Source organism: Diachasmimorpha longicaudata, chromosome 3 (genome assembly GCF_034640455.1).
Source record: "Diachasmimorpha longicaudata isolate KC_UGA_2023 chromosome 3, iyDiaLong2, whole genome shotgun sequence".
NCBI lineage: Eukaryota > Metazoa > Arthropoda > Insecta > Hymenoptera > Braconidae > Diachasmimorpha > Diachasmimorpha longicaudata.
The window spans coordinates 10,639,649-10,657,720 of record NC_087227.1 but is presented as its reverse complement, the minus strand read 5'-3'; the positions used below and the strand labels follow the sequence as shown (position 1 = coordinate 10,657,720).

General features: G+C 38.9%; 5 protein-coding genes across 14 annotated transcripts in view; 3 read left to right on the top strand and 2 right to left on the bottom strand.

The window, feature by feature from the left end:
• Positions 1-5,288, bottom strand: part of LOC135159941 (telomerase-binding protein EST1A-like) — a 110,107-nt gene extending 104,819 nt beyond the window's left edge. For 4 of the 9 annotated variants that reach the window (XM_064116012.1, XM_064116014.1, XM_064116013.1 and 1 more), the window contains exons 1-6: positions 5,183-5,288; positions 3,486-3,897; positions 830-3,221; positions 627-737; positions 490-501; positions 71-295 (exon numbers count right to left, since the gene is read on the bottom strand). In XM_064116012.1, coding sequence (XP_063972082.1) covers positions 71-295; positions 490-501; positions 627-737; positions 830-3,221; positions 3,486-3,897; positions 5,183-5,231 — 3,201 coding nt within the window. In that variant the 5' untranslated portion in view covers positions 5,232-5,288. Of the gene's footprint in view, positions 1-70; positions 296-489; positions 502-626; positions 738-829; positions 3,222-3,485; positions 3,898-4,687; positions 4,985-5,043 lie in introns of those variants that run through there. The other 5 variants (XM_064116008.1, XM_064116011.1, XM_064116009.1 and 2 more) reach the window with 5 other exon arrangements.
• A 157-nt stretch (positions 5,289-5,445) lies between these two features.
• LOC135159955 (uncharacterized) lies at positions 5,446-9,551 on the top strand. 2 transcript variants are annotated; one of them, XM_064116037.1, is made up of 5 exons: positions 5,446-5,878; positions 5,944-6,099; positions 6,633-6,831; positions 7,035-7,224; positions 7,857-9,551. In XM_064116037.1, the coding sequence occupies exons 2-5, from the start codon at positions 5,964-5,966 to the stop codon at positions 8,214-8,216; spliced, it is 885 nt and encodes a 294-aa protein (XP_063972107.1). In that variant the 5' UTR covers positions 5,446-5,878; positions 5,944-5,963; the 3' UTR covers positions 8,217-9,551. The 2 variants fall into 2 exon arrangements, with proteins under 2 accessions (XP_063972107.1, XP_063972106.1); XM_064116036.1 differs by having other exon boundaries at positions 5,447-6,099.
• On the bottom strand, positions 8,772-13,119 carry LOC135159943 (protein HID1). The gene is made up of 8 exons (XM_064116017.1): positions 12,753-13,119; positions 11,532-12,420; positions 11,193-11,423; positions 10,988-11,113; positions 10,575-10,831; positions 10,121-10,510; positions 9,873-10,033; positions 8,772-9,803 (listed from the first exon to the last, which is right to left on the bottom strand). The coding sequence occupies exons 1-8, from the start codon at positions 12,816-12,818 to the stop codon at positions 9,581-9,583; spliced, it is 2,343 nt and encodes a 780-aa protein (XP_063972087.1). The 5' UTR covers positions 12,819-13,119; the 3' UTR covers positions 8,772-9,580.
• A 488-nt stretch (positions 13,120-13,607) lies between these two features.
• LOC135159962 (uncharacterized) lies at positions 13,608-14,862 on the top strand. Its single transcript, XM_064116045.1, has 4 exons — positions 13,608-13,915; positions 14,100-14,255; positions 14,398-14,515; positions 14,622-14,862. The coding sequence occupies exons 1-4, from the start codon at positions 13,823-13,825 to the stop codon at positions 14,726-14,728; spliced, it is 474 nt and encodes a 157-aa protein (XP_063972115.1). The 5' UTR covers positions 13,608-13,822; the 3' UTR covers positions 14,729-14,862.
• Positions 14,863-15,125: 263 nt separating this feature from the next.
• LOC135159957 (neuferricin) lies at positions 15,126-17,911 on the top strand. Its single transcript, XM_064116038.1, has 4 exons — positions 15,126-15,619; positions 16,822-16,962; positions 17,222-17,408; positions 17,512-17,911. The coding sequence occupies exons 1-4, from the start codon at positions 15,265-15,267 to the stop codon at positions 17,690-17,692; spliced, it is 864 nt and encodes a 287-aa protein (XP_063972108.1). The 5' UTR covers positions 15,126-15,264; the 3' UTR covers positions 17,693-17,911.
• The last annotated feature ends 161 nt before the right edge of the window (positions 17,912-18,072 follow it).

The window sequence follows — 18,072 nt, the reverse complement described above, 5'->3', positions numbered from 1 at the left end:
ACTCCCCCCTTCCCCCAGATCACCCGCGAAACATTGAAATAATTTCCCCCATAAAGACGAAACCAATTACCTCAACACTGCTCAACTGCGCCAATTCCTCGAGATCACTCTGAGCCAATTTGGCCTCGGCAGCACTAGCTGCTGATGTTGTCCTTCTCATTCGTCTACCACCCGGATGAATCCAAGTCTCACGTCTCAGTCCACCACTCAAATTATTTGCACCCTCTTTCTCCTTCATGCGAGCACGTTCCTTCCACTCACGCTCTTCCTTACGTTTACGTTCGGTAGACTCGTACTGGATTAACGTAAGATCACAATCATCAATTAACTAATTCAAGGAAATTCTTTATCATATCTCGAATGAGATGAATTAATATCAACATGAAAATTAATGCGATAGCCTGCATTTCTCTACATCTTCGGCTCATGAAATGAATGAATTATTGACAATCTAACATTCAGGCGATAATTTTTTGCTGAATTACTTACATAATGGAGATACTGGCAGCATTAGAAAATTCATAAATTAATATTATTATTTGATAATAATTGATTTAAAATTTAATTATTTTTATGAAGAAACAATTGTCTTAAATTAATAAACATTAAGTTTTTGCGAAACTTACCTTCTTCCTATTTTCATCGAACAATGCAATAAGACTTTCACGAGCTGAGTGGAGAGGATTTGATGCCATTAACGAACGCATGTAGTAGTAAACGGCATCTAATTTCCTTCTCTGAAAAATAAATGAATAAACGTAACATAATTAGTTTCCAGCCTGAACGAGTTCAATAATGAAGGGAGAATTTGGAAAAAAATTCTACTCACCGCATAATGCGCGAGCAGCGCTAGTTGATTATACGGCCTCCCATTCTTCGGATTGATCTGCTGTGCCTTGAGATACCACCGTCTAGACTTTCCATAATTGGTAGTTTCATTAGCCTGCTCCTTATACCTCGCCAAATCCCCCAGGAATAAAAATATCTTCTGAGCACTGATCAGCGCCAGCCCCACAAATCCCAACCCCTTCGATGTTTCCGAAGACGACAGAAAAACCTCCAGCTTAAACTTATAAGTTGTCTCCAGAACCACCAACAAATTTTCAAAGTAAACCGTTCCATCATCAATAATCTTCAGCATAATTCTCTTGCACAACTCCCTCCCCGCTGGTCCCTCCTTCACCACGATCTTCCTCAGCATCTCAATGATATTGTAAAACAAGATTTTCCAAAAATGCTGTTCTACATTCTCACTCTGACAGAACTTCATATCAGTTTCCAAAAGATTTTGAAGACTCTGCTGCAGCGAGTGCCTGAGAAATGCAACGCGATCCCAATTGGTAGCCAATCTTCCCGAGCTCAGTAGTCGATAGAGCTCTCGGTCCATCGTTTCAATTCCCATCAATAAACATGGATTTTTCGCTGATCTGAGACTCTCCGAGCAAGGATCATACCAAGAAGGCACGGAATTTACCAGCTGATCCGCAATATACGTCGGTGAAACCCCATCTACCTGGAGACTCTGTTGAAAGTGGGAGGGTACATAGGGCCCTGATCCCTGTTGACCCCCAGGCAATTGTCCGGGAGCCTCTCCCACAGAGGCTCGCGATCCTGGTGAGGGAACAATTTCAATAGGTTTGTTCGGATTATTAGGATCGAACAAAGTTTTTCTGTTCGCCGAGCCTTGCCCCCTGTTGTCGAGCTTGTTCGATACAGGTGGTGATACCACCGTTTGTTCCGGAAGTACCAAAACCCCCGGTGTCTGTCCATCAATTCTCCCCGGGGGATTCCCAGTTACTGCATTAATATTTGTATTCAGTGGTGGGCGTTTTCCATCATCCGATTCGCATACGGATATTCTCTTCCCCGTTCGCCAATTTTCCTCAGTATTTTCATTTCTCATTCTACTAAATCCCCGATCTTTACTGTTCTCTCGACTGCGATTCATGATATTTCGATTGCCAGCTCTTCTCTCATACCTTCGAGCCCCGTTATTCTGATTATTATTGTAGTTATCATTCTCCCGATTTTGCTGATTCTTCGTTCTCTCATGACTGTTCTCCCGTGTCTTGTCCCTGCTGTTGCTCCTGTCCCCTCGGCTTCGCCTCCGTTCGCGTTTTTTCTTCTTCTGCGAGCGATTTCTATTGACGGGGGCGTTGCAACTATGACCGGAGATACTGGCATTTTCCCTGAAGCTAGATATTGAGGAGCTACGACTCAAACGTTCATTCTCAGCTCTCTCTGACAGCTCAACTTCCTCGGACCAATCGAGAGTCTCCGAGGGCCTGTCCGAAAACGAACTGAACACCTCACCCCTGCTGGTCGATGAATTCTGATTTTCTCTCGCCAAATTTTGATGTTCTGAAGTGTCATTGGGTTTCGGTGATGGTGCTCTTCTTGTGTAATTATCGCTATTGTAGGAGGAGGGACCCACGTCCATTCGTGAGAGGGATTCCATGCTGGTGTACATCGTGCTATTACTGCCACGGCGCTCGTACGACCGCGTCATTAGTTCTTGGCTAGGTGTGTGGGATCGCGAACTAGGGGCTGAGTACTGATCTGGTGTGCTTGGTCGAGGATTGGCAGGCTCGAGGTTATCCTGACGCAGCCGACCGCGACCTCGTGAACGGACTGGAACGGTATTCGACCACTGCTGCGGGGGTGGAGGAGCGGTCGATGGGTTAGATGGATAATAAGTCTGATGATGAATTTGAGCGTAAAAAATCGATTTTGCAGGATCCCATGTTTCTTCAGGATTGGGGGGTGGAAGGTCAATGCCATTCTCGGCGAGATGTTTACGTTGAAGCCGAGGTGGAAGGGATTCCAATTTTGAGAAGACTTTGGACAAGTGTTTGTGACCTAGAGGTGGCTTACGTGGAAATTTTTCGTACGATGGCTCAACACTTCTTGTGTCCCGAATTCTCGGTGGCTCATGATGATTCTGGTAGTTCTGGGAGAGTTGAGGGGACGTGGGGGGCTCCGAGCCTTGACGGACATTTCGATGGTGGTTTTGATAGGAGCGGGGGGACTCGGGACGCCAGGAGTCATCGGTTTCACTGGTTTTGCGGTTGCTGCGGGGTGGAAAACGCTTTTGGGGACGATCGGAGGAACGAGAGGGATCCGGAGGGCGATTTTGACGGACCGGACGGTGGGAGCGAGAGGACTGGGTATCCCAGTCGTCGCGTTCACGGGAACGATCCCAGGTTTGCGGAAGTGGCGATCTGAAATCGAAAAATTACGTTCATCAGTTGTCGAACGAACTATTCATATTCAATATTTTTCCGGTTTTTTATTATTTTCAAAATTCAATTTAAAATATTCGCCCCCACTTTAATTGACACGTTTGATGAGTAAAAACGATTGAGTATTTAATGCGATCTGTACCAACTGTGAGAAAAAATTGAATGCACTTAAACCCTGATATGATGAGCTACTAATGGACGAAAAATATAAGGAAGCAGTTGGATAAAACAGCTTAAGTTCACCTATTAGCTACAACTCGCTCAGCCAATGCCTCTTGCACTTTCTTGGGTACGTACAACTGCTGTTCTGGTTTCTTGTTTCTTCTCCTCGGATCCCCATAATGATTCCCTTTTCCCTGGTCACTATTCTGTCTGTAGTTTATGTGGACATCACTCCTCTTGTCAGCAAGATTGTCCTGAGACTTTTGACTATTGTTTGTGTTGTTGTATTGTGAGACCTTCAATCGATCCTGGACGGAGCTGGCTTTTGGTCTATCGTGGCGATATATTGGAGTATCGTTCGGATAATCGTCACACTGATGCCCTGTTTTTTTCAAGGGACCGCTCCCTGGTGTGTACAGGGGCTGGGGCCCCCTCGGTCCAATACCTCGACCACCCATTGATCGATCTTTCTCGATTTTTGAGTCTGAATTGTCTGGAAATTACGGCATTATGATAACAGGGAAATTGTGATTGACAGTATTAATCAGTTATTTTCACACAGAAAGAGAGAAGTTCCTGTATTCAGGAACCGATAGCTACTATCGCAAAACATTTCAAATGACAACATATCGATTGTCACAGGAACGAATTAATTAATGATCGGAATCAAATTGAATGGAGCTTTGCGTCATCCGTATGATGTTTCTCGAACCGTAATTTCCAAGAAACCATCACTGCGTATTTCCTTTCTGGCATTGGCAAGCACTACGATACGTAAATAAATACTTCTAGTTATTGTCACAGTCACCGCTTGTGGTATTCTAAATCATCTTAATGAATATATCCATATCCATTTTATTTTGATCAGAATTATTTTTTATGCTTCGAAACGCTGGTCAACTTAATCGTCACCGGAAATTGATAGGTTAAGTGGAGTACATTAGCAATCGCTATTTGTCCACGACCATTTTTCGTTCACTGTTTGTTCACTCACGAATCAAATTTTATTCTAAACTCCAACATTAATTTTTAATAGCGTCACTAAAGATCAAAGCCATGTCGCTCATTTTTAGAAAAATGGCGTTAGCTATTTTTCATTCCATTGTCATGAGAATTAATCCCTTCAGGGAGATTCGACATCGGAATTACTTCTTGAAGTTGACTAGAAACCGATTCGTAGTGAGATTATCGCTAATTTCGTGAGACGTGTCCATTCTTTTTGAAGAACATATCACGAATGTTCGGGGAATGTCATTGATTTGACTCCATTCCATTGTACTTACAATGAATTTCTCCACTACGAAATGCTATTCAATTTTTTTTCCTCTATTCCAATCCCTCAGAATGAGAGACAAATAGGTTAATTAGAACACCTCTATAATCGCAATTTATCCACAAACACTTTCGCTTATTAATGCAATGCTCCGTTTTTTTTTATTTTGAACCCCAAGACGAATTTATCACTCCACGCCATTGTTTACGTATCGATAACCGAACTGGATTCGACCACAATCTTGTGAAATCTCGACAAATTATATTGGAATTAGGGAACAATAATAAAAGCGTTGCATTGTTACATATCAACGACAAAGAAGGGAGATTGCTTTTTAAGGTTAAACAGAAAAGTTGTAGGTTATACCGTAGAATTGCGCACTTTTTCTCACTAAAATTTAGGCATCAGCCCACAGAACTTCAATTTCATCAATCAAACAACGAAGTGATGGATAAATTTGGGATGAAAAAGTTCACACAATCAAAACATTATAAAAAATTGAAACCTTGTGAAATTCCTCCCCACTTTCTGCGTCCTTTGTCGTGGTTCGCCATGTTGAAAAATAGATGAAATCCGCATCGCTCATGGCCGCGGCCGCCATTACCGACAGCGTTAGGCCGAACGAACTATAGGTTAGCACAATCTCACACAATCTTACCCACAACAAACTATGCCGCCATGAAAATTCCTTCATTCCCGGCGTTGTCACCCATCTAGCGTGGAAAATTCGTAATGATAAACAATTCAAAAATTCATTAGAAGGTCTCTAGACGGATTCCTGGGAGTCTGGATGCAGGGCGCAGGAGCAGTCGATGCTAGTGATCTTGCATGCACTTTGCGTCCTGTTCACGACTCGCCAATCACTCGCGAATTTTCACAACAACTGGATGATAAATAATTCAAAAAATGTGTGAAAAATAGTTCCTCCGGTCAATTGAAAAGTCGATTTACATCGGTAGGATTTTCGTGATGTTGGGCCATTTACGGGAATTTTTGTGGAGAATTTTGGAACAATTTGGGGATTCAAATTAATGGGCACTTGAATAGTTGGGGAAGAGTGTCATTAGATTATTAACAATGGTTCATCCAGTGGGAGCAATATGAGAAGGAGTAACGAATGCTTCGGGGTTATTGATGAGCTTTTGATATGGGTCTGGAGAGCTTCCAGACTCCAGGCCTACTAATTCACTGCGATTGAAAGGTAATTCGAGTGACAATTGGTTCAAAGAGATTTGAAGATTTTAATGTGTAGGGAGTGATTGTCAGTGGGGGGTTGGGAATACCTGATGCATTTTTGGATTAGTAAACCTGCCGGGAGATCCCATGTGATTGGAGGGTGCAGGAGGGGGACGTATCACGCCGCGGCTGCAGCGGTCACTGCATCCTCGTTACCGGCTTCTATACCGTTATTGAAGACTCGAGGTAATTCAGATTATCAATATGGTTATTATTACTATTTTGACTTGAACAAAGCGAAGGAATTGATGTTTTTTTCCAGAGCTATCTAGGAACTTACTGCGAGGAATGAGACATCAGAATCAGGAAAATATTCTGGATTAAACTTGGAATATCATAAAAAAACAAATTTGCTACATCATATAAAGCTCATCGTCAAGCTTTTATGATGAATAATTTATGTTTATGGGCATTCTGCGTATACATATTGCTTTAGTTACAGGAGGAACTATTGTGTAAAAAAATAACCGTTGAAAGAATTCGATTGTTCAATTTTTACTATCCTCAGTTGTGGAAGAATATATGAATAATGATTAATATTTTTGTTCCCGCACTAACCTGCACTTCCTGCATAAGGTCTGGGAAGTTCAGAGGTGCTGCCCGCATTCGAAATCCACGGTGTTTATCATATCTGCCTGAAAACTATGATGAGCATCTCCAAACAGTCCTATTCGCATTTTTAAATCGCAAAATTTTTCACATTGATTTTTGGATTTTAGGCCAGCTAGGAGGGAGAAGAGACTGCCTAGGTGGGGGATCCATGATTTCGCCTCATCGTCCGAATGCCAATTGGATTGTCAACTCCAGCAGTGGAGAGCAACGCAGAATTGAGCAGGTTCGATGTCAAGGGCATTCGAGGAGAAGTGAAGAGACCGGGAGGAACAATCGGCGTGGCCAACAAACTAATACAATTTCTCAGTAGGTTTGAAAAATGAATTATTTCACTGGGATGTCTAACTTTTACGCTGAGAACAAAAGCAAAATCATGACTCGAATATTGAGAGAAAAGTTGATAGACACTGAAGAAACAGAAAGCTTATTCACAAGAAAGTAGTGTACCATTTTGCCAGGATTAGGGGGACTTTCGATTATTAAATATCGTGGATATAACATTTTTCCAGTCTTGTCACGACTTCGGCCCAACCTCGCAGGGTTATCTCCAGCGATCCCAACGCAAATGGAGCTATTTTGGAATTTCCGGAAATGAGAGATGCTGAGTTGGCGGGCTATAGACTTCGATGCGGCGTATGGATCACTTTCGTCGTTGCATCTGGTTTTGTGTCAATTGCTAAATTTTATTTTGGGAATAAAGTAAGTAGATAATTCTTTAAAAAATTTTCATAAGTATTGAATTGAACGCAAATGCTCGGCAATGAATTTTTAAAAGCTTTGGTCTGCAGAATAAATAAATCCCGAATATGAATTTATCGTGAGAATTTATCGCGTACACACGGCCTGCCGCTAACAGCAGCATATATTAAAATATAAATTATTAGGATTCGCTTTTCTCTGATAACCAATTAATGCTATGAATACGATTATCCGTCATTAAAAATGAGGGTAAATAGCAAATTTCTCTCACAAACAGCAATAATCCCCCAATTAAAGAGATACGTTGATGAAATTCAAATTGTTAATGGGCTTCAGAGTCTACTGAACAATTTGTAATACATGACGGACAATCGCAATAACAAAAAACAATCACCAACGCGATCGATTATGCCCCGGACAGCCACCAAAACGTTGCCCATTTATTTTCCCTTTGTCTGACAGTTTAACAAATGAAGTTAAACATCCATTTCATTTTATTCGTAATAAATCATGAATAAATGATCTCTATATTCCATAACATTCTCGTGAATTTCATTCAAGTGTATATGAGTACTATTTCAATGCACAATCAATCTCCAGAAATTAAAAATTCTGATAATTTTTTCACTTAGTCGGACACTGGTCCCGATGTTTTAATATTCTGTGGACTTCTACTCACTCTACTGATATCTGGATGTTTTTTTACAATAACTCGACGTGCGAGAAATGCCGAACGAAACCAGAACAATCATCAAGAGGTCTGCCCTCATCACGTCTGTTATTACGCTGTTAATTCAGCCGAGTTAAGACCCCAGGTGCAAACACTGAGAGTCCCAATGCCAGCTCCAACAGCTCCACCCGGATCCCCATCACCTCCACCCTATCATATTGCTATACTCATTCCACAGGCTGAACCCTCAGACGTTGAGGCACCTCCACCTTCTTACGATAAGGCCACGGGACATGCCGGGACCACTAGTGTCTCGGAATAGTTGTCATGCGATGAAATGATTCTGTATTGAAGTGGTTTAACTTTGTCAAAACGTCGAGACAAGAATATATAGAAATGTCTTCTGAAATGTTCTCTCAAAATTAATCTAACATAATCATTCCATAATTCGTGTAAAAAAATAATTCTATATCACTTTTTCCACTTCAATACAAAATTCAGTAGGTTGACATGAAGAAAGATATTTAAATCGAATAGAAAATTTGTATTTTTTTGATTATGTGAAGAAATGAATATTTTAACGAGTGGGAAAGTGGATGAATAGTCAACTTTTAATTTTCATTTGTTTACGGAATATATTTAAAGAAATCTATTGGGCAGTAGTTGTACTACCAAAAATTTATTTCCGTAGGAAGCCGCGCACTTGATCTCATCGACAAAATATAAAAGATTATTACGAACTTGAAGATAATGTTCTGAAGGCCTAAAGGGACATAATTCTATCTTGAATGCAAATAAATTGTATTATTGTAACGTTCCATTGGAAATTAGGTCGCAAGCATGTGCCAAATGAAATAATATTTCGAACGTTAAAAAATTCACAAACAAAAATTTATATTTCTTACAATTGCACAACTCTTAAGTAACAAGTATTTAAGCCCAGCTATTGTTTAATCATTTATGTAAATATGAAGCAGTTGTTCAACTGAACTTTGGCAGTACAACTACCTTGAAGATACCCTAATAAAAAAATCGGTAATTACAACATGGAAAATTTATTAAATTTATTTTAGTCTCGCAAAGGATTATTTCGTTGGAAAATTCTGCTAATTCATTTGTTTCTACTTAAAACTGTACAATTGATTAATTTTTTTTCGAACCAGGGTATCTCAACTAATTAAAGCATTACAAAAGATGTCTCAAATCAACACTCATACATTAAGAAAAAAAATGACTCATGAAGTGAAAGATAGCAAGTTATTTTACCAATATCTCTGGGATGAAAATATTTATTGAAAAGTACGAGCAAATTTTTTTTACAAGATATAGTCCGATACAGAAAGCGATCCAGCATGTCAACAGTGAATTAGCTGATAGAATTTATTCAATTCCCATTTGCAATTGTTCTCTGGGCACACTAAGCTAGAGATACCACAATAATCTGTATGGAATCGTTGAACTTGTCCCTTTCACTTCACGACATCTCGGTGCAACGAAATAGGAAAAGCGAAATCATTTTTCCTCATTCGATAACTTAATTTAATTCTATATTTATTTTCTCTGATCACTGTGATGTGATTAATTATTGAATTGCATAATTAAAACTGTACAGATCCATGTATCAGGCGAATAAAATTTTTCTTCTTTTTCATACGTATGCGCATATTTGGGATGTTTGTGTGTGTTCTAGACTCTTTGAATTTCGAAGAGTTTCACATCTGTGTCGTACCAAATTGGAGGCTCGACGTTTCTGAGGTAAATTACCCCCCACATGTAGGTGCGAAACCAGGCTGTCGTCCCAGCATTGGCCTGGTATCGACGGATTAGTATTGGATGGGGAACAGGCAGAAGACCGACCAGTGTTCCATGTTGTAGGAATTTTAAAATCTCACTTTCATCGGTTAAGCCCCTGGAACAATTGCAAGAAATTTTTTCAATCTCCGCAATTTTTCAAGAGATTCCTACCTTCAATACTCACTTGTCAATACAAATTTTCTCCACTTGAGGTACGAGTACTTGAAGTAATCTCATGATTGTTTGTAGAGGCAATTTTGACTTCCATTGATATACCCAATCACCTGTGGGTACCCATTGATTGTTGGGACTCACAACCTCATCAGTCACACGAATTCCACTTTTCTGTAATGAAAGCAAAAGTGATTCCATTAATTTTAAATAGGAAGTACAATAATACCTCGTTTCTCGTTATGTGCATTAATAACTCACAGGAACGATTGATTTCTGCGTTGGCTTATCTTCCGCCTCTTCCTCATCCTTCCCATTGGCCTCACCGACCGATTTACTGATGTTAACATCGATTGACGGGCTCAGAGGATGTGCAGACTCCTTCTCAGTCATGTTTTCGATCCCAGGGGTCTCCAAAAGTGTCGCTTTCAATGTCCCCGGCTCAGCTGGTTGAGCTGGATGGGATCCCTCCATTGCAGCCTCGCTGACGTTCTCAGTAGAGACACTCGTCGATGGGATCTGCTTTCGTTGACGTTTGCTCAGGGATTTCGCTATAGTACTGCAGTCAATCGGGAGATTCGCGAGGGCATGGAACACTTGACGTTTACGGATTATCGTGTAAACCAAATTGCTGTTGCCGTCGAATTGATACTACAGATAAAAGAAAAGAATCCATCAGATTTTAATTTTCAGAGTAAAGTGTGACTAAATTCACCTGAATGATGTTGTTGAATATTTCCAGTAGAAAAAATACCAGATGATGATTCGTGGGGGCGGAGAATAAAAACCAGGGTGTGCTAAATGCCTCGAGTAAATGCAGGAGTTTGGTACTGGCTACCATGGAAAGTGTTTTTAGGTAGGGCGAGACGTTAACGAGAATCGTTAACAAACAGTCGAAGAGGGGCTGAAGTCTTTGGTGTCCAGTGGTGATTATCTTGTGGAACACTGTTACAAGGAGATCCGCATGTGTACCTGGATAATATCATGAAAGAGGAATTGAAATAAGTAGCTATAATCTATAAAAAACAAGATAAATCGAGAACCCGAGTGGAAATGGTTCCCAACAATACAGGAGAATAAGAAATTACTAATCACCTCACAATAATTTTTTATTTCTAAATTTCATACCTGTGAACACGGGAATATCCATGGGCACGGTTGCAGTATATGGTTTATTCAATCTGACTCCAAAATTTCGCTCTCCAGATAGTAAAAGGAGAATGAAAACACCGATATGCATTAAACCCACTCGTGCTGCAGAGAAAAAAAAATAAAATAAAAATATCTTGTGAGTTGTTAAAGGAAATTGAATTTTGAAAAAGGGAATACTCACATTGATCAGCTCGGGAGTCATTCAGATGATATAAAATAGGCACCAGTACTTCCAGAACATCAGAACTCTTTAGAACGTAGTACAAAAATTTTTTGTTATAATCACACATTTTCCAGAAGAATACTAACAGTTCTTGATGAAAGTGGACCTTCTTTGTGGAGTTTGGAAGGTATGTTTGGGTCAGGGGATTATTCAGGAGTCTCGTGATACCTCGCAACACGAATTGAAAGTCTAAAATTAAACGAAACCTCGTTAATGCATTGGGAGTAATAAATTCTTCTTTGATCGTATGAATTGTGTGAAAATCCCTAGGCTAAAATAGATAAAGGGATGAATTACCTTCATCTCTGTGAATTCGGCTCAAATAGTTGATGAATAAATTATCTCCACTGATTCCCGACTCCTCGCAGTTGGCAGCATTTCCACTGGTGTCGTGATCCAAGGTGACGATGAGAATTTGCAGTGCAATGTCGACCAAAGGCTCCATGGAATCAGTGAAGAGAAGATGATTGTAGGGAACACCGAGTCCAACTGGATTATAAGCGGAAACAGTATTCAATAATGAGGTAAACATGGGCAATGCGTGTCGATTCTCAGGACTCGTGAGATGTTGGATCCATCGATTTGGCGTTATCGATAGATCACTTGGGGGATTGTACATTGTTTCACTGAAGCACGTAAGAAGGAGCTTGAGGAGTTCCGTTCTGTTGGCATCGAGGACCAGATGACGAGGTGGTGAGTGAGCAAAACCAACCCCCGCCTCCCATATGTACTCGCAACTGTCGATTGATTGTAACTCTTCTGCTTTGTCTGGTCCAGATTTCCTTCCGGAAGCAACAGTAAAGTCAGGGCAGAACAGTAAATCACATATGGCATTCAGTAATGAATGTGCCAAGGGCACACTCTCGTCCTCTTCCTCTTTCCCAGGTAAACTCGACCAGAAGAACCCCTTCCAGTCAGGATCTTCGAAAATATAAGGTAAAAGTCTCGTCAATAGTCTGCAACAGTTGAGGACGGTCTGATGCTCCCTCTGGGTCCTACAGCTATTGTCCACAGCCTTTACCAGCTTCTCCACTGCTTTATAACATAAAGTTGCCAAGTTTGCTGGCGCTTCCTCCCTCAGAACCCTTATTTCTGCTGCTGGGATCAGTGTGAAGATGTCTTGCACACACGAGACATTCTCCGACCAAAACTGATCCCAGAAGTTATCATCACTAGCGTCAATTACCTGGGAAAAAATTTAAGAGTTAAAGTTAACACAAAATCATAAATTTCGGAAACTCCAGAAATTTTGACAGTTGCAAAAAACCCTCTCCTGACATTCTCATAAACCCAATAGGGTGATCTGTGTACAAAATATCCCATTATTTTCCCAATTTATTTATTCAATTGAGATAATCATAAAAAAATAAATGAACATCTTTAAGAGACAACCTGATCAGCAAATCACATTTCAGATGAAAAAATATGAAGCAGAACATTCCATTGAATATTAATTCCAATTTCATCACACGAATTGGACAATTTGGCAATTAAACATTATTTTTCTTTGAATCTTACTTGAGTTTTTGATGTCAGCTGGACAACAGCCTTCCGAAAGTTGAGTTTAGTATCAGCATTCCCCATCACTCTTGATAATTATCTTCCACTAACTCACTAAATTGCTGAATTTTAGGAAATAACAAAGTTGATTACACATAAAAAAATATGAACCGGTTGTTTCAATTGTTGTTGACGATATAAAAATGTAAAAAGTCAACAATCGATGCTCGTGGGGACACGTCGTGGCATTGCCATCTGAAATCCGCTCGATATTCCACAGTAATTTGACGTTTGGCGTCGCAGTGACGTCAGGACATTCGAGAGGTCTAAGGGCGCACGAAAAAGTAAAAAAAACATCGATGAAATGAGAGCAAAAATAAATAGATGAGAACTTGTTGTAGGGAATTTCTTTTCTTGAAAGACACGCCATTGTTGAGTGAATGCGGCGCCTAATTCAAAAATATTCAATTGAAATGGAGTTCTACCGTTAGAGAGTACTATAACGAGAGGATTTGAACTGGAACATTGACACATTTGCAAAAAAATAATAATTAAATAATGTCGGTAGAGGTAGCTCAGAAAACCTAATGCATTTTTTAAAAAATTCAAACAGAATTTGTAGATTTTATTTTTTAGATATTTGATTTTTTCACTCGAAACAAAATAAATAAAAAATTGCTAAACTTTGCAGTATGCACTCTCTACATCTATTTTTGAAATACCTTCGGAAATCTTATCATTAAGTTGATAAGAAATGCAACATAAATTCTATAGTTTATTTCGGGCCAATGAAGCCTGTTAAAAGTGACATGAAAAATCTCCCACTAAAATTCCAAGTTACAGACTAAACCGAGGTAAAACAGTTGTTTTGTTATCAGTGGACGTAATAATAAAGCACACGGTCATTGAGTGTACAATCGACTTTCAACATTTGTCACTGTTTGCAACTATGCGATTGAGCTATTCATGCAGTTTATCCACCATTCGCCTTGTTTTTTGAATTTTGGCAAAACAATTCTCCACGATAAATTCACTCCTAGAAATTTAAAATATTTGCCAAGATTTATTGATAATTTTCCCCCAACGTGATGTTCCATATAAATCCTAGAAGTTTTTCAATATCTCGAGAAATAGGAAACAAGAGAATTTTGATTTCTATGGTGGTGGTTACAGCAGCTGCCGTGAGTCAAATTATTATAATCTTTATTATATTCCTTCTGTTTTACGTCCTCATTATGTTTTCATTCTTTTTGGTCACACAATTAAATAAAATAATTTTCATACGCACCTCGTGGCATTTTATAACTTTGGGTTACATGCCATTTCCTCAGGTACAACTTTCGTTATTTTAAATTTCGTTGATAGATTTGTGTTCAACTATTTTCGGTGCCAAGTGAGGATGAGGCAGAGCACGAGATTCAGGATATCTGTGAATCGGCTCCTTTCACGAAGGGCATCACGGAATGCATTTATAACCAAAATCGTCAAGATAATCTGTGCCCTCTGAAGGTCCTTGGCTGGGTAATAGCAAGCAGTATTATTACAATCTGCAAAATAATTAATTATATTTATGCCCCAAACAAATCAGGAAGTCCTCTGTTAAATGCTCCAGAAGGTCCATGTTTGAATTGCTCCTAATCCTCCATTGAATTTCCAATTCCAGATTTTACCAAATGAAAAATTGGACAAAGATAAAGTGATGAATGACGTCAATCAGCTTCTAAAAAATCCTGAGTACGCGGAGTTAATAAGGAAGCTATTTTCTACATGTGTTGATAAAGGTAAATGATACAAATTAAGAATGCAATTCCAAGATACATTACTTGTGTTCTCCACTCACTCGTTATCCCTGTACATACTGACTATTTTCTAATCTTCATTCATTAGCAAATGCAAAAGGTACATCAGAATCTGCTGTTGCTGATTTGTTCGTGAATTGTTGGGTCGAAGCAGGTGGCAGTAAATTATCAAAACAAGCTTTTTGCCATAAATGAGACATAGGATTCACCAGGCATTACTGTCCAATCGATCGATTCAATGGAATCAAAGTTATACTGCGCAAAATATTTATATTTATAAAAATATTTGTTTCTTCCTCATGAATAATAAAACTCATTTCCAAACAGTGGTTTATTTGTTATTATTATCTGCGAAAAAAATGTTTTTTGTTACGATCGAATGATAAATGACTCCAGGTTTAACCTAAACAATAATTAAATTTTCGCAGGTTTGAAAGAAAACATTGTTCGCACGAAACTCATTTAGATAAATTAATATTAAAATGTCTGGCATAATATTTAAAATTTCACCTGCACAGGTGCACCTTCTTTACACTACCAACAGAACGGCGAAAACACCCGAAGAAAATCATTTCCCCTCACCTGTCCACGTGGTTTCTCTTTGTAAATGAGCACTCTATTCTTCCTAATGAAGACGTGAATTGAACAGTGATCCAAGTACATCAACAGTTGCTGTTGATCCGTCGTCGTCGGCTGATCTCAAGGATCCTGGTATCACTGGAGAGTAAAAAATGGCCGATGGGACGAAAAGTTACATGTGGTTTCCGGTGCTGATTGCTCTGTTTTACACCATTTACACAAATGATGTTTACAGAAGTATAGCACATAAAGCACTTACCGGGGATGTACCTGGTGCCTATCAAATTTATTCCAAATATTCTGAGAGTCAGGCTGTCGCTGGAGTTGACAAACAGGACACAAAAAGCGACAAAAACGGAGGGAATTCGGTACTTTACAGTGAAGATCAGTTGGCGAAATTTTCAAATTCCAAGGATGGACTGTATTTGGCAATTTTGGGACGGGTTTACGATGTCAGTGGTGGAGAGAAACATTATTCACCTGGAGGAAGCTATCATGGATTCGTCGGTAATTATTATTTTATTTTCAACGTTTTTATTTTACAAAAAATTACAACAAAAACCAAGGGAATTCGGGAGATATTTTCAGTGGATTTGCCATTTTTTTTATTATAAAATTCAAGTTGCTCACTTCCTATAGGTTCCTGTAGATTGTTTAGTTATCGGGTAATAATGACTGCGTATTCTAGCTTCTGAAACAATAGGCCAATTACTTTTTCTAATTGCTAGTCATTGTGTTCGCGTTTTACAATTTTTTTCGTCAGTCTTCCTTGTTATGCAAATTCTAAGTAAATTGGATTCGCCTCCGGTCATTGTACGTTTACAATTATAAATTCATAAATACGTGTTTCAAACTTTAGAATTCGCAATACCGGATGAAATTGTCTTTGAAACCTGTTGATTATGCAAATAATTTCCTGTAAACAGCAACTACTTCATGAATTGTGGCTCTGCGAAGAAAATGGAGTGTAAAAGAAAAACATTTCTTCACTTCTAAAATCTTCCGTTATGATTGAATGTTCTAGTCTCTAGAAGAATTATATTCTTCTAAAATCATCCGTTATGGTTGACTGTTCTGGTCTTCAGAAGAATGAGGGTTTTTATTTTATGTCAGCGTTGTTCTCGTTCACAAATTTTTCCTTTCCTTGAAACCGCTAGAATGCGATACTTTTCTGTGGATTCTGCATTTAAGAATTATTTGTGAAGAGCAGTGAAGAACAGAATGACGTTTTTTCCCATCAGGAATTTTTCATTTATTTCTGTTCGCTAATTAAAGATGATCTCATCAGCAAGTTTATTAGTATTGAGACGAGACGAGTGAAGCTTCTAAGACATGTTCCAAAGGTGAAGGGCGATAGAAAAATTTGTATGGCCCGGTCTAATAGACCGCTCTCACCTCATTTAACGAAAAAGATTCCCATGTAGATCGTTTGAGGTCCGTTATATTGAAATGGGTGATTTTGGATGTTTTGTTTCCACCGGAGAGAGAAGATTTTAGTTTGGAAAATGTCGATCAGTAGTTCAAACCACATTCTTGAAATTGAAAATCAAAATTAATTATGAGAGTTCTGGTTGTCGTTCCACGAAAAATAGTCGTTATGGTAGAACAGCTCGTCATATCGATCAGCGGACAAAAATAGAAAAAAACTAGAAATTTTTATGGGCATAAAAAATCAAATTGTAGAAATTCAATTCCTGATTTTTTGACAGGAAAAGACGCAACTTTGGCTTTTGTCACTGGCGAATTCAACAATAAAAATCCCACCAACGATGTTTCCAGTCTAACTAACTCGCAAGCAAAGTCCATCATGGGTTGGATCAAATTCTACGATGAAAAATATGTGTACAAAGGTATGAACTTAATTTTCTCCAGGTTTTCGTGGGGCAACGAGAACATTAAATCCCAGCAAAAATAAAATAAATAATTCGCTTTTCCGCTATATTACGCCAAGGAATTTATGATCAGATTAGACAAAAACTCGCGCACCGTTATTAATGAATTCTTGAACAAATGTTCCATCAAAAAAAAGGCACGACTTCCTTGAAGCTGTAGTCGTACTAGAACTTCACTTATTTAAGTACAGTAACATCAGGGGTTGTCCATCTCCAGGTAAATTGGTGGGTAAATTTTACGACAAAAATGGTGATCCAACAATAGCGTATCACGAGTTTATGGACAAAGTGAAAATAGCCGATGAAGCAGACACCGTTCAGGAGGAAATGAAGAAGAAATTTCCACCTTGTAACGTAGAGTGGAAGCCCGAGGTTGGAACTAGAGTTTGGTGCTCGCCTCAAAGGTAAAAACCTCAATATCGTCATGGCCTGCCGTTTTCTAAACAATTCGGCACATGTATATGATCAACATTGAACAAAATAATTTATGATGGTCAATTCTTTCAGTGGTGGAATCTCGAGAGATTGGACAGGAGTTCCCAAACAATACTTCGAAGAGCCCTCAAGCCCTAAAAACCGATGTGCGTGTGTGAATCTCGAGAGCTCTGATTTTCACGAGCACCAGGGGAAATTCAGAGAATATGAGGGCTGCGAGAAATTATCAAGTACCTGTTATATAAAAACGTGATAAAAATCCGCTCAAAACTAAATGAAATGAGGGAAAGACGCAAAAGGAGGTGAATCTCCAATAAATGTTCGCAGGAAGACAAATAAGTAGGAAAATTTTAACAAAAATATGTTTGAGTGTTGAAGCCTTTCATTATACTTAATTATAGCATTTATATTATGACTCCGTTTTGTAATAAGGTAGAAGCTATTATATCAAGAGAAAAAAATAGAAAACTCAGTGCATTAAAGATTTATACCAATGTTGACAAATTCAAATCACGCTCAACTCACTGGCAGTGATTCCTGATGATTAAATGTTGCATAATCCTCATCATAAATACCAAATATCCTTACATCTACAGATAATTATTCAATAATTAAATTCCAATGGAAATCATG